The 15858-nt window shown below is 37.2% G+C and overlaps 1 protein-coding gene across 1 annotated transcript; it reads left to right on the plus strand.

Moving 5' to 3' along the window:
• Positions 1–509: 509 nt before the first annotated feature.
• farsa (phenylalanyl-tRNA synthetase subunit alpha) lies at positions 510–8134 on the plus strand. Its single transcript, XM_067376897.1, has 13 exons — positions 510–678; positions 1411–1548; positions 1990–2088; positions 2177–2295; positions 2527–2619; positions 2803–2931; positions 4872–4987; positions 5093–5177; positions 5705–5804; positions 5884–6052; positions 6252–6329; positions 7100–7214; positions 7321–8134. Exons 1-13 carry the CDS (start codon positions 532–534, stop codon positions 7424–7426), a joined length of 1494 nt encoding a protein of 497 aa, XP_067232998.1. The 5' UTR covers positions 510–531; the 3' UTR covers positions 7427–8134.
• Positions 8135–15858: the final 7724 nt, after the last annotated feature.

Consider the following 15858-nt stretch of genomic DNA (forward strand, 5'->3'; position numbering starts at 1 on the left):
TTGAATTCTGCTGTTCAAAATGTAAGTAATCTAAAACTAAAAATAGTTTTTAGGGCATAACTTTAACTTTTGGATATAACAGAATATTTTTAATAAAGTTTTGGACCCCATGATTGAAAACTGATAAAATATTATCATTATTATTCTCAAAAGTGTAATTGTAGAGCCACTCTAAATATACAGAACATTATTAATGTTGTTACGACTGATTTTCAAAGGATTAATAATAAATACAAAGCTGCTCTAAATATACAGATTTTATAATTATATATATAAAAAAATCCCGGTGATAGTAACTAGTAGTAATGTAAATGTTAATCTTCAATAGTGTAATAATACAGAGCTGCTGAAATATACAGAATATATTGGTAAATAAAGGTAATATGTAAATATTTTATTTTCTAAAATGAAGTTTTACAGAGCGGCTCTACGTGGTTTACGGTAAAAACAATTCTGTGCGTTTTTGTTACTGTGGTTACGGCTGCGTGATGTCATGTCCGTTTCCCCATCCGAGCGCAAGGCGACTCCAGCATGGCTGACACCGGGCTTTTGGAATCACTCTTACGGCTAGTGGAGAAGGTAGACGGCGGCATTGACAGCCAGGATGTGGCCGTGGATCTCGGGGTGGATCATCAGGTGATCGTCGGCGCGGTGAAGAGCCTGCAGGCGCTGGGAGAGGTGAGGAGATCCCGCAGCAGAAACACGCACCGACTGATGCAACAGCGGCGCAAATGAGACCCATTCAATCCGCAGGATCTGTCTGTAGATACTTCACTGAAATCATGCGAATCCCCTCATTAGAAAGAAACTATCTTACATATGATTTATATAAATTTTGAATTTTGATTTATATAACGCCTGATATAAACGAAAATAGACATAGACAGACAGACAGATAGATAGATAGATAGATAGATAGATAGATAGATAGATAGATAGACATCTATCTATCTATCTATCTATCTATCTATCTATCTATCTATCTATCTGTATATCTATATCTATCTATCTGTCTGTATATCTATATCTGTCTGTATATCTATCTATCAATCTGTATATTTATCTATCTATCTATATCTATCTATCTATCTATCTGTCTGTCTGTATATCTATCTATCTATCTATCTGTATATTTGTCTATCTATCTATATCTATCTATCTATCAGTATATTTGTCTATCTATCTATCTGTCTGCCTGTCTGTCTGTCTGTGTCTATCCATGTCTCTCTCTCTCTCTCTCTCTCTCTCTCTCTCTCTCTCTCTATATATATATATATATATATATATATATATATAGATAGATATATAGATATATATATAATATGTATTTAGTGTTTTTGTATCATATTTTTATAAATATTGATCTTGTGATTGTTTACCTGTCTTAACCTGGTGGAATGATGTGGTCAGGTGATCTCGGCAGAGCAGAAGTCCTCCAAACACTGGGAGCTGACAGGAGAGGGGTGTGAGATCGCGGAGCAGGGCAGTCATGAAGCCCGAGTGTTCAACGCCATCCCTGCCGAGGGTCTGCCGCAGAATCAACTCATGGTGAGAGAAGAACATTTATCTATAGGTGTATTACATCATCATGTACTGGTGAACATGTGTATTTTCACCTTTGAGTACCATTGAGATGAATCTCCGGTCAAGGTAACATTTCATCCCAAATTCAAATGGAATTTTGTACAGTTTCTGTTTTGTATTTGATAAGATTATTAGATTATTTTCATGACAACTATGCATTTTTAAATCATTTTTAAATAATTTTTAAACTTACATTGCAAAATGCTCTGTTTTTATTATCCATAATAAACACTGTTAGTAGAGTATATCTATACATTTGGACATGTTTGTTTTTTGTTCAATAACATATATTAGATCACTAAGGTTACCTATTAATCCTGTGAATTCTTGACTGATGCACATACATTGGTATGCATGTATATGTAGACCTGTTTAGATATCTAATGGGCCCTTTTCCTCTTTTAGAAAATGCAGAGCGGGAAGGTTGGTTTCAGCAAAGCCATGTCCAACAAATGGATCCGTCTGGATAAAGCTCACGAGGGAGGACCAAGAGTCTTCAAAACCGTGAGTTACATGCAGTGCTGAACAGATCAAGACTTAAGCCCAAATATCTATATGAATGTGTTATTGATGTAGTCTGTGTGTCGTTCAGGTGGAGACCATTGAGGATACAGTAAGGGACAAACTACAGCTGGTGCAGAAGGGACAGTCGGCAAAACTAGAGGAGAAAGAAAAGAACGAACTGAAGAAACGTAAACTGCTAGCCGAAGTGTAAGAGAGCTTTGAGTCGCTCAAGTTGTTGTTTGATTAGTCTGCAAATGATGGAGGTTTGGTGTTATGCAGGTTATTCCTTATGTGCTACATGAGCAGTAGGAGGCACTACAGCTCAATAATGATCTCATCTCAGTTACAGTTTTTGTAAGGGAGAAGCATGTAATGTATTCCTAATTTGTGTATATATGTATGTAAATTAATTCCATTATTAATTATGAATGATTTCAGGACTGTTAAGTCTTACTGGATCACTAAAGGAAGCAGCTTCAGTACCACCATCACCAAACAAGAGACAGAACTGACTCCAGAGATGATCGCCAGGTGAGACAAATCGCTTTCTAAAAGGAGAAGAGGTTGAAAAACACTTCCAGATGCAGTTCTGAAACACTTCTTGTGACTTATGCTGGGTTTTAATATTAAAAAATAGCACAATCGTTTGGGTTTCAGGAAATGCTTTATAAAAAGGAAGATTTTGACTTTGGTTTTTAAACTTGTTTCTTTCAGTGGCAGCTGGAAGGAGAAGAAGTTTAAGCCGTATAATTTTGAGGCGATGGGCGTTGCTCCAGACTGCGGCCACCTGCATCCACTCATGAAGGTCCGGACACAGTTCAGGCAGATCTTCCTGGAGATGGGGTCAGTCCTTTATGCTTACAAAACACTCTTCTACCTCAGATGTTAAACCGTCAGTTATCAGACGTGTCACTCATTTTATTTTACGAAGTTATGCATTTAGCAGATGCTTGTCAAAGATTTTGTCAAAGGGACAACAATATTCATAATATAAAATGGCAGGTTTTTGGAAAACTAGATTAGTAAGCAAGCTATAGGGATTTTTTTTTGTGTGTGTGTAAGTGCTTTTTCTGTGTTTTAGTGAAGCAATAAAGCATTTTAACAAAACATAGTGTTCCCATGACCTGTATAGTTAAATAGTGCCGCTTTTCAATATGATTGGTTTCTTATTACATTTTTTTGCTGATTAAGAGTGGTGCATATTACTCGCTAAAATAAAAAAATTTAAAAAATAACTAAATGCACTGTCGGTACTATATTTTTTGGACATGGTGCCATGGTAGTACCATGACATTTTTTGAAGTATGTTGGAGTACCATGTAAATACCATTAGGGTTTAAAAACAAAACTCTTAGTTCACCCTTACACAAATTAAGGCCTTAAAAAGGCCTTAGAAAGTCTTAAATTCAAAAAGTCATGGCATTAAATGTTGCATGCATTGCAATAAATTAATATTACGTCAGTATTTTTGTCCTGTTTTTGTGCAATACAATTATCTAAACATCTTTACATCAAGATACATTTACTTAAAGGCTTAGTTCACTCAAAAATTAAATTTATGTCATTAATTACTCACCCTCATGGTGTTCCACACCAGTAAGACCTTTGTTCATCTTTGGAACACAAATTAAGATATTTTTGATGAAATACACACATCGGCAGCAACGTCATTGCTCCCTTTGAGGTCCAGAAAGGTATTAAAGGAACACTCCACTTTTTTTGAAAATTATATTACGCAGCGTCTCTCACAAACGTCTCCATGGTTGCAAGGCACGCTCCCTGTGCAAACAGAGGGTCACAGCCACTGCGTAATATCATTTCGCTGCTGCAGCCATGATACGGCAGCAAAGTGCCTCAATTATTATGCTAGAATGAGAGTATAGTTCCTAGCCATATCGGCCTAGAAAATCGCAACTTTTCATTTTCCGGTCAGTCTTAGTACATGACGTAACTACAGAAGAGTCAAGTTTTAAATAGGAAAAATATTGAAATTCTTTGGTCATTTTTGAGCGAGATGCTAACAGTCTAATCAGATTCAATGAACTATGCTAAGCTATGCTAAAAGTGGTACCGCCAGAACCGGAGATCGGCTGAATGGATTCGAAAACGGTAAAACTCAACTGTTTAACTCTAGAGAAGTTGGAAAATGAGCCTATTTTCAAAAAAAGTGGAGTGTTCCTTTAAAGTCAACGTTAAAATAGTCAACGTGATTACAGTGGTTATGCACAAAAAGTATTCTCATTGCTTCATAACATTAAGGTTGAACCACTGTAGTCACATGGACTATTTTAACAATGTCTTTAGTGCCTTTCTGGACCTCAAAAGGTGCAATGACATGTGGTTCAGAAACCAGATGACACGAGGGTGAGTAATTAATGACAGAAATTTCATTTTTGGGTGAACTAACCCTTTAGAAATGCAAATGTAAAATGAAGTGAACTTTGAAGTGTTGCTAATACAACTCATTTTGTTTATCCCTTGACATTTAGAGAACATATTGACATATTGTGTTCCCTTCAATATATTCCTTAAATTTTCTTTACTTAAAAAGTCTTTAATTTAGGTTCATATAAACTGCAGAAACCCTGATTTGTACATGAATATTGTGATAATTCACAATTCATTACTACAGTGTATGTATTAGTACAATAACAATGGTATTTCTGTTAAACTGAAGCTAAAAATTAAATAATTTAACAAAACATTATACTCCATACCATTGTTTTGATCTTGGATCATTAATCTACAAACATATTCCTTGGTGTTATGTCTCTCATTCGCAGATTCACGGAAATGCCCACCAATAACTTCATCGAGAGCTCCTTCTGGAACTTCGATTCTCTGTTCCAGCCCCAGCAGCACCCGGCAAGAGACCAACACGACACCTTCTTCATCTCTGGTGAGAAATCTCCACCTCTGTGCTGTCGTTGACCTGCAGGAGTTTATACCACTTGCAGTCACAGCGTATTTTTCTGGGCTCAAAGTAGTTGTTTGTGTTTCTCAGACCCAGCACTGGCTCACGAGTTTCCTCAGGACTATCTGGAGAGAGTGAAGAAGGTTCATTCTGAAGGAGGTTATGGATCACAGGGGTAAGACGAGTGATAAGTGGCGGTAGTGTTTATTTACACTACTGTTCAAAAGTTTGGGATCAATACGATTTTTTTTTAAAGAAATTAAAGGGTTAGTTCACCCAAAAATGAAAATTCTTTTATGTATTACTCTCCCTCATGTCGTTTCACACCCGTAAGAATTTAATTCAACTTCAAAACACAAATGAAGATCTTTTTAATAAAATCTGAGATTTCTGTCCCTCCATTGAAAGCTATGCAACTACCATTTTGAAGCTTCAAAAAGTTCATAAAGAGATCGTAAAACAAATCCATATGAATTGAGTGGTTTAGTACAAATATTCTTAATCACTTTTTGTGATGAACAGATTTAATTTAGGCTTTTACTAGCAAACATAAACAGAATTTCAACCAAACCTGACTGACGTGTGAGAACAAACCTCATTGGTTTGTGTGCATTGATGAATGTTTATATGTGAAAAAAGCACATATCTATATGGATTAGTGCATTTGTAGATGTCATTTTAACATCTTGAATCAATTTTAAGATACAAGTATGACTGGAAGATTGAAGAAGCTCAGAAGAACCTCCTGAGAACGCACACCACGGCGGTCAGCGCTCGGATGCTGTATAAACTCGCACAGCAGGTGAACACAAACACACACACACATACTCGTTTCACTGCCGTTTACTTCAGATCTCACTCGTCTCTGTCATTCCTTTCAGGAGAAGTTCACACCAGTGAAGTACTTTTCCATCGATAGAGTTTTCCGTAACGAAACTCTGGACGCCACCCACCTGGCGGAGTTTCACCAGATCGAAGGCGTTGTGGCCGACTACGGCCTTACCCTGGGAAACCTCATGGGCGTCCTGCACCAGTTCTTTACCAAACTAGGTACTGTACTCCTTGCTTTTTATTAATAAGCTGTGAAAAGAAAAGATTCTTTTTCTTTATTGGTATAATTACCCATTTATAGAGAAAAAGGAATCTTGAATGTTCTTTAAGTTATTAATAGACCTGATAAATTACTCAGTGTTGGACTTTAAGACATTGCAAAGATATATGATTGTGATTTTGAAATATTGTACACCAGGAATCACAAAATTGCGTTTCAAGCCTGCGTTCAACCCCTACACTGAGCCAAGTATGGAAGTCTTCAGTTATCATGAAGGTAAAAGTCTTTATATGATATGAATGTGATATGCTATTGCTCCAAACCTGTATGAGTTTGTTTCTTCTGCTGAACACAAAGGAAGATATTTTGAGGAAAGTTTGTAACCAGACATGGACTTCTGTATTATTTTCTTCATACTATGCAAGTTAATGGCTCCCCACAACTGTTTGGTTACTAACAATCTTCAATCATCGCCCCTCAGAGGTGAACCATTGAAATTTCAAAACGTTTCAAAACAGTCATGACGTAACGTAGCCTCGTTTACTGAAATCATGTGACTTTGGCAGTTTGATACGCGCTCCGAACCACTGATTCGAAACAAAAGATTTGAAAAGGATTCGAAGCTTCATGAAGAAGTGTTTCAGGAGCGCCCATCACTAGTTGTCAGCCAATCAGAATCAAGATTTCAACAGTGGCGCGGCATCCAACTGTTGGATCCTGGACATAAAAACTCCATTCATTTTCTCCGTAGGGGAATTATTAAATTATAAACCATTAAAGACAGACCTACTTTGAGCTACAAGGTTTGTTAATCGATGATAAATGCTTGTGTTGAAGCCATCAACCTGCATTATTTCAACTTGTTTTTTTAAATAATCATTCCTTGTTGAAAAAAATCACATTACCCATGATTCAGCAGAGAAATCTCCACCAATTAGAGAATCGTGACAAGCAAATACAGTGCAACATTCAGGTTTTGGAAGTAAAAACTCAACTTCTGACCCAGTTTAGCATCATAAACCTTTGTCTCTTTAAATCTCTCTTAGGTCTGAAGAAGTGGGTGGAGGTGGGTAATTCTGGGGTCTTCAGACCTGAGATGCTGCTGCCCATGGGTTTGCCTGAAGGGGTGTCAGTTATTGCCTGGGGTCTGTCCTTGGAGAGGTATGTCAACACACACATATAAAACCGTTGCACTGTTTGCATATAAAATTTCAAGAGTTGCTTGATTGTTTCTCTCTTTTTCTTTTTTTTTTGTAACCACCTTCAGGCCCACCATGATCAAGTACGGAATCAACAACATCCGAGAGCTTGTGGGCCACAAAGTGAACCTACAGATGGTGTACGACAGCCCTATATGTCGACTGGACTCTTAAATGACACGCACTCATCATAAGGCTCAGCATCTGGAGTCATGTGTGCTCTCATGACTTATCTGCATTGATATTGTCTATTTAAGCCATAACACACACTCTGAACTACACTTTGTTGCTCCGGCATTAGTTATGAGGACTGTGTTGAACAGGCTGATGTCAAAGCGGAGGAAAAGATTCACGTCTTTGCATGAAGAGAGTTTCATGAACCGCCCGATATAGAAATCCCTACTGGCCTTCACTTCAATTAAAGCTTCACTTTTGTTTGTAGGTTAATACTTTGTTTTTATGCCCCTTTTTCGGTAAACAGCCTCCCAGTTTGTTCTCACAACCCAGAATGCAAAGGAAACTATTAAAGTCCTCGTACTGTAAAAATATTAAATTAAAAATGTTTCAAATCTCCAATTTGACTTCATTAAAGGTTGTTTATTCTGAAAGCACAATTAATTTCAATGTATGAAATGAAACCGGGTTCTTTATGCTGCACTTTTCATGACTGCGGCATCAGATCCCAGTATACCATTGTTCATCTTTGTTAACACTTTGGTATGGGGATCACATATTCACTATTATCTATGACTTTTGCCTCAATAAACTCTTAATTTACTGCTTATTAATAGTTAATAAGGTAGTTGTTGTAGGTATGGGATTAAGGGATGTAGAATAAGGTCATGCAGAATAAGGAATTAAAATGTGCTTTACAAGTACTAATAAACAGCCAATATGCAAGCTAATAAGCAACTTGTGAGAAAAGTGAGAATTGCTTCCCTTGCTAATGTGTTACCTTATCTTTTTTGTACACGTGTGTGTTTGTAAATGTCGAGCTTGAGAGGTCTGGATAACGTGTGGGGTCTTGAGCCATGTGTGCAAATCCAGTGAAGAGGGATAAGCTTTCTTCATGAAGATTAAATCTCCCTCTTGGTTGAATGGGAGAATCCGTTTGATCCCAGTGTTTCTATGTGTGGCCACAGAGTGTAACGCAGTGTCTTAAACAAAATTTGTCGCTTTTTTAGTTTTCTGTCCACACTGAAAGCAAAAATGTGTAGCTATGAGAAGCAAGGACCAATCAGAATTCACTGTTGTGTGGGCGGGGCTAGTAAATGCAGTGCAACGAGTGGTTCTAAACCTTGACTCGAAGGCCCCTGTTGTTCAACACAATAATCAATGATTACAAAGATATTTTTTACAGACAAAACAGCTCGTTTTCAGATCAACTTTTATTAACTGTGATAAATTAATTAAACACCTATACATATTGTGATTCCAGAAGTTTTGAGAATGGTATGAACAATGTTATTTAGTAAAAACAATAGTGTTTTTTCAAGGGGAAAAATATGTTTTTAAAGGGTTAGTTCACCCAAAAATGAAATTTCTGTCATTAATTACTCACCCTCATGTCGTTCCAAACCTGTAAAACCTTTGTTCATCTTCAGAACACAAATTAAGATATTTTTGATGAAATCTGATGGCTCAGTGAGGCCTCCATTGCCTGCAAGATAATTAACACTTTCAGATTCCCAGAAAGCTCCTAAAGACACATTTAAAACAGTTCATGTGACTACAGTGGTTCAACCTTAATGTTATGAAGTGACGAGAATACTTTTTGTGCACCAAAAAAAACTAAATAACTTTATTCAACAATATCTAGTAATGGCGATTTCAAAACACTGCTTCATGAAGCTTTATGAATCTTTTGTTTCAAATCAGTGGTTCAGATCGCTGAAGTGTTAAAGGAACACTCCACTTTTTTTGAAAATAGGCTCATTGTCCAACTCCCCTAGAGTTAAACAGTTGAGTTTTACCGTTTTCGAATCCATTCAGCCGATCTCCGGTTCTGGCGGTACCACTTTTAGCATAGCTTAGCATAGTTCATTGAATCTGATTAGACCGTTAGCATCGCGCTTAAAAATGACCAAAGAGTTTTGATATTTTTCCTATTTAAAACTTGACTCTTCTGTAGTTAAATTGTGTACTAAGACCGACGGAAAATAAAAAGTTGTGATTTTCTAGGCTGATATGGCTGGGAACTATAATCTCATTCAGGCGTAATAATCAAGGAACTTTGCTGCCGTTCCATGGCTGCAGCAGTGCAATAATATTACGCAGCGCCCGTGAGCCCCTGCTTGCACAGGGAACGTGCCTTGCAACCATGGAGACGTTTGTGAGAGACGCTGCGTAATATCATTGCACTGCTGCAGCCATGATACGGCAGCAAAGTTCCTTGATTATTACGCCTGAATGAGAGTATAGTTCCTAGCCATATCAGCCTAGAAAATAGAGTCAAGTTTTAAATAGGAAAAATATCAAAACTCTTTGGTCATTTTTAAGCGCGATGCTAACGGTCTAATCAGATTCAATGAACTATGCTAAGCTATGCTAAAAGTGGTACCGCCAGACCCGGAGATCGGCTGAATGGATTCGAAAACGGTAAAACTCAACTGTTTAACTCTAGGGGAGTTGGAAAATGAGCCTATTTTCAAAAAAAGTGGAGTGTTCCCTTAATTGTCTTGCTGTTAATAGAGGCCTCACTAAGCCAACGGATTTTATCAAAAATATCTTATTTTGTGTTCTGAAGATGAACGAAGGTCTTGCGCATGCGAAACAACATGGGGGTGAGTAATTAATGATATAATTTTAATTTTCGGGTGAACTAACACTAAGTGGAAAAATTATGATCTGTTTCCATCTTGATTTTTTATTATTGTATTTAAATATATTTATTTGAATTAATTAAATTAAGTCAAGTCAAGTCACCTTTATTTATATTGCGCTTTTTACAATGCAGATTGTGTCAAAGCAGCTTTACATTGATAATTGGTACATAATTCTTGCTGCGCAGCAGCTCTTCAAGACTAGTTTCAATGCAGGCAGATCAAAGCACTGTTGAAAAAATGTCAAGAAAACTGTTGAATATCAAATGTCAAGTCAAAATTAAACATATAACTTTGTAAGTTTGCTAAGTCCCCCAGGTTGAGAACCACCACACTAGAGTCAAACTGGATTGATGTTTCTGCTAAACTGCTAAATGTCTCTTTTTCTCTTTGGATGTTCTCTGTCTTTTCTTAGTGTTATTTCCTGGCAGCACTGATTCTGTTTTAGGTAAGCACATTAAGCAGTATGTTTTTATCTCTAGGGGACACTTGTTCATTGTTGTCAAGCTCCACGCACAAACTAAATAAGATTAGTGGCACTAATTCCATTCATTTCAACAAAACTCACGGTTGGAAATGACTTCAAGCTGCTTCCGTAATCTTTTCAGGTCTCTGCATCTAAGACTATGAAAAATGACATAAACGCACATGATTATTCAAAAGTTTGGAATGAAATTTTTGAAAAACGTTTCTTCAGCTCACCAAGGCTGCTTTTATGTAATCAAAAAATGCAGTGAAACAGTAATCTATTATTAATATAATATTATTACAAATTAAAATATCTGTTTTCTACTTGAACATATATTAAAATGGAATTTCTTCCTGTGATCAAAGCTGTATTTTCAGCATCATTACTCCAGTCTTCAGTGTCACATGATCCTTCAGAAATCATTCTGACACATTTCTTATTATCAGTGTTGAAAACAGATATGCAGCTTAATGTTTCTTTGGAAGTGTGTTCTTTAGGATTTGATTTGCAGGCTTTGTATTAGAATTCAGCAGACTGCTTACAGCACGGAAACATGGCTTCAGTAATCTCTTCATTTCTCAGCATCTCGTGTAGTTAGTTGGCACACATAATATTATGTAAAAGAACATGTTGAGAGGATGAGTTGGTTGTTAAGACAGGATGACGCTTTGAATCTGGGGTCGAAGCAGTTTGTGCATAACACTTTTACCACTGAAAAACAATTTTGATGATTTGACACAACACAATCCTGATTTGAGAGGGCAGTCGGCAGTGAATCATAAATCTGTTGGCCTGCTGACTGCCCCTTGGGGGAGGAAAGGCTGAGGGAATCCTCTGTGACAGATTACATCTTGTTTACTTGCTTAAATGTCGTAACATCTTAAGTGCCCGGGTCAAGCTAATCCCATATCGTTTGGAAATAACCTGTCTGAGAACAGCCCTACGTTAGCCGCTGCTCCATTTACTACCTGTGTGGATGTCTGATCTTAACAGCAGTTAAACATCAGACGGCAGTATTTTCATTTTTCATTTTCGCTATTATTTATGTTGACAGTATACAATGAAACATTGCTATGGAAATCACTTTTCCAAGAACACCTTGAGGGTTAGCACAGTTCTTTATTTACAGCATTTGTAACCATCCATAACAGTATCGGTTCATTTCTTGCCAACCAACCTTGACTGTAAAAGGCTTGCAAAAATAAAATGTACACTTTAGCAAAAATGGCATTGTAAGCGTATGGGGGTGTTCACACACCACGTAATTATGTTCGGAACACTACAGAATGTTCCAAACTGAACATTCGCAACCCATTTTGTGACATACTGTACAAGTGAAATGGGATATTTGGTGAGAATATCTGTACTATAATGCAAGTTGGCTAATACATAACTGACTATAAGTTAACATTATGCATTAATGATGCATTCTGATAGCTCACACAGTAGAGTATTGTGCTAGCAACAACATGGTCATGGGTTCGATTCCCAGGGAATGCAAGAACTACTAAACAAATGCGTTCCTCTACTGCAATGTAAGTTGCTTTGGATAAAAGTGCTGCCGAATACATAAATGTAGATATTAGCAGAATAGGAAAGTTCTAAAAGAGAGAAGGATTTTACATTTTGGTGAAAAAGTCAAACATTATTATTTGCTGTGGAATAACGTGCTGTGATTAGTGACACAATTAGATGTGGAACAAGTATTAAATAGTCCATTTCTATTAGTTTCTACTAACTTGACCCCAAAAAACAGGATGCTCATGACGTGAGGTGCTGAAAAAACAGCGAAATATTTAAGAAAGCACAGAATCAATGAATGTGAGAAGAATGTGTCCTGTGTGAACAACCCCATGTGTAAAATGGTGAATCCAATGATTCAATGTCAGCTTGACACTAGATCCACTGGTCACATTCAGAAGAATCAAAGATTCTCAATCATCCACCAAGCTTATCGACCCTTTCAAGGGCATTTGGTGTTACTTTGGGCCTCCGTCCAAATAATGTTCCCTTTTTATCCTTCGCCGCACTCATCTCTGATTTCCAAGAGACTGTATCCCGTAAAGAGATGCTCCTTTGAGACCAATCGCCACTGAAGGGGGAAATTTGGGTTTATTTGAGCTGGCATGAAAAGTCTAGACTTGAGTTGTTATGTCATTATACCAACTGAGAATATAATGCTTAGTCATTCTGAGCTCAAGTCCTGGTGCTTTTTTTTTTAAAAATAATCCTTCTTTCTGGGATGAGTTGTAATGATGTTCAACAGAGCTTCCGTAAATCATCTTACACAACAGGAAGAAGTAATATAACTCAAACAATCCATCCCTTTGCATTTCCAATGACCTTTCGAAGTCCAAAAACTTTGGAAAATAAAATGAACGAGGCTTCCGATGAAGGTGATCCTGGAGCTCAAGCACGTTTCTAGCGATGCCAAGGTTGTGGGTTTGATTCCCAGGGAAAGCACAGACTGTAGTTTGAATGCACTGGAAGTTGCTTTGGATGAAAGCGAAAATGAAATGCATGAATGTAAATGTTATCGGATTCACAATATCATGTCGGTTTTGAAAAGTCATATACCAGATTTGCAATAAAAGTATTTTTTGGTGTCCTTCAATGTTCCTGTTTTCTTTGGTCTCTCAAAAAATCATACAAAGCAGCCATTTCTCACCTTCTTACCTTCCGTCTCACGCGTCCCGTGGGATAGTAGACGTCGGCCCGGGACTGTTGGGCAGTGATATGCTGTTGTTGGAGCTGGATGTGGGGAAGAACGAGGGGATGTAGGGGATAGCGGACAGCAGCAGAGGGCTCATCTGGGGGCTGTTGTCCGAGGGTAAGGGGATCACCACATCATCCTGGTCCCACACGTGGAAGGCGTTGCCATGGGAGAGAGACAGAGCCGGAGGCAGACGAGTGGGTCTGATGCTCGATATGTCATCTTTTTCTGCATCATCTTCGTTAGGGCCAAGCACACAATCTAACATGAGAGACAAGGATATGAAAGTGACGAGAACAGTTATTTGGTAAACATTAGTTAACGCATTCGTTTAAAAGAACTTAGCTTAATAAATGCTGTAGAAGAATAGTTCAGTGTTAGTTCAAGTTCATTTACAATCAATGTTGTATCTGTTAACATTATTTAATGCACTGTATAATATAATATATAGTACTTTATACGCATACCCCATGTTTGTATTCAGTTCTTGCATTTTAAGGTTAAAATGGTTTTTTTTCTTTACATTTTACACCTTGAGGACTCTTACAAAGTATACATTGCATTGATCTAGTTCAAATAATAGTACACTAACAGAAAAGACAGTGTTATTGGAGTAACTTGAGATTAAGACTTTCACAATGGCATTGCTATGACTTTTGTGAATCATTAAGACTTACTGTGCTAAAGGGTTAGGGTTTCGGGTTAAGGTTTGAACAGCTGACAGGTTAACCACAGGGTCATAAGTCATGCCTTACCTACTACATCATTTGCGAGGTCTTTGATTAGATGTCCCACTATGGCATAGGCGACTGCAACAATCACCAGCGCGGCCATTAACAGGTACAAAACCCCCTTTGGTAAGGGAATAAGGTCCCGGTGCACTGGTTTGTAGTCTTTGAACATCGGGTCCTCGTTTGCAAAGGAGTATTGAAAAGCATGCCCAGTCTTATCCGTTGAGTTGAAACTTGTTACGTTGAGAGAATTCATTACTAGCCTTTCTTTCGACAAAATAATCCTTCCAAATGTAGTTTGTTTTCACGAATTTTCCGCCAATTAATGTTGCTTTGATTTCTGATAAAAAGCTTTTCGCTTTATAATAATCTGGAAAAGCGATATAATTTTGATAGTTAAGTTTTTGGGAAGAGAATGCATACTATAATTTATATGTTAAAAAACTTGAGTCTCCAAAACAGTTTTGGTAACTATAATTTAATTAAGTAGCCTATCCTCACCTTCATTGTTAAAGTTGAGTTTCTTTTATTTCAAGGCTCATTTAGTTTGAGGTTTCCTTTATTCTTTGTTGCGTTTGCATCTTCGTTTCTGAGGGTATCACAGCCTAAACAGACAAGTCCCAAGTAAGATTCAGATGGTCGTAGTGCGCATGCGCGACTGAGCGCTGTCCGTGGTGCTAAAGGCTCCGCGCGACTCTCGCTTGACGCCAACGTTATCTATCAGCCCGGAGAACATTTCCAAGACCGCCCACTTTCCGCCCGGTTTGGATCATTGGATAGAGGTAGATAAAACCCTTTCATCCCGCCTCCAAGAAGTAGATAATGCCTCCACTAGTCACATCCCAAGTCCTTTAATTCGCTTAATTAAGTTGGGGATTCCGCGAACATGGTGATCCCTCTGAAAAGATCTGTTTTCCCAATGACACACGTTAAGTCCAGTTTATCAGACTAATCTTGGTTTTGTTTGTCCGACATATTGTAGCCAGAGAGCCATTTATAATCGATTTTAAATGATTTATACAGCGCTTTTCACAAAGCATATTGTTCCAAAAAACAGCAACCAAATAATCTAAATAACCCAAATTGTTTTTGGCGACCCTGAAAAGTTTATTTTAAAGGAAAACATTCAAGTATTTGTTATTTAGGTTATGAAAATCAATAAAAAGTGATAAATAGTGGTAGTACGTTGCTTTGTTTATGATAACGGAAAGCGCTCGAGCGAGCCGTCTCTGTTGCTATGGTTACCATTTCACGCGACTCTTGTTCACGAGCTTTTGGCGCAGTTATATTATACACACTCTGACATACTAAATATTTGTTTTAGAGAAAATTCTCGTCGTTACTGGTAGTAAAGACACAGTAGAGTACAGTAACGCACAGCCAACTTTTTATAAACATAAACTGGCACTGAAAAATGGAAAGTTCGCACCCTTTATGTCATTAAATGGTATTACTTTTGTTTGGTACTGTCGATTTACAGTCGAAAACCATTCTGTATGGGTAATAGAATAATTACACACTTTATTATTATTATTATTGACAGCCAGTTTGTTTCTATATTTTTTTATTGCACATGTTGTTACACTCTAAAAAATGCTGGGTTAAAAACAACCCAATTTGGGTTGAAAATATTGACCAATGTGCTGGGCAGTTTTATTTAACTCAACTATTGTTAAAAAAAATACTGTGTAGCTTGCTTAAAATGAACCCAAATCATGTTGGAAATTGACATTTATTAATGTTAATTAAATTAACATTTATTAATAAGTTTGATAAATATTCTGATATGATGATTTGATGCTCAAGAAACATTTCTGATTATTATTTTAAAAATGTATGTTTTTTTTTTTAAATGAATGGACTGCAAAAGA

This window comes from Chanodichthys erythropterus, chromosome 3 (assembly GCF_024489055.1).
Source record: "Chanodichthys erythropterus isolate Z2021 chromosome 3, ASM2448905v1, whole genome shotgun sequence".
Lineage (NCBI taxonomy): Eukaryota > Metazoa > Chordata > Actinopteri > Cypriniformes > Xenocyprididae > Chanodichthys > Chanodichthys erythropterus.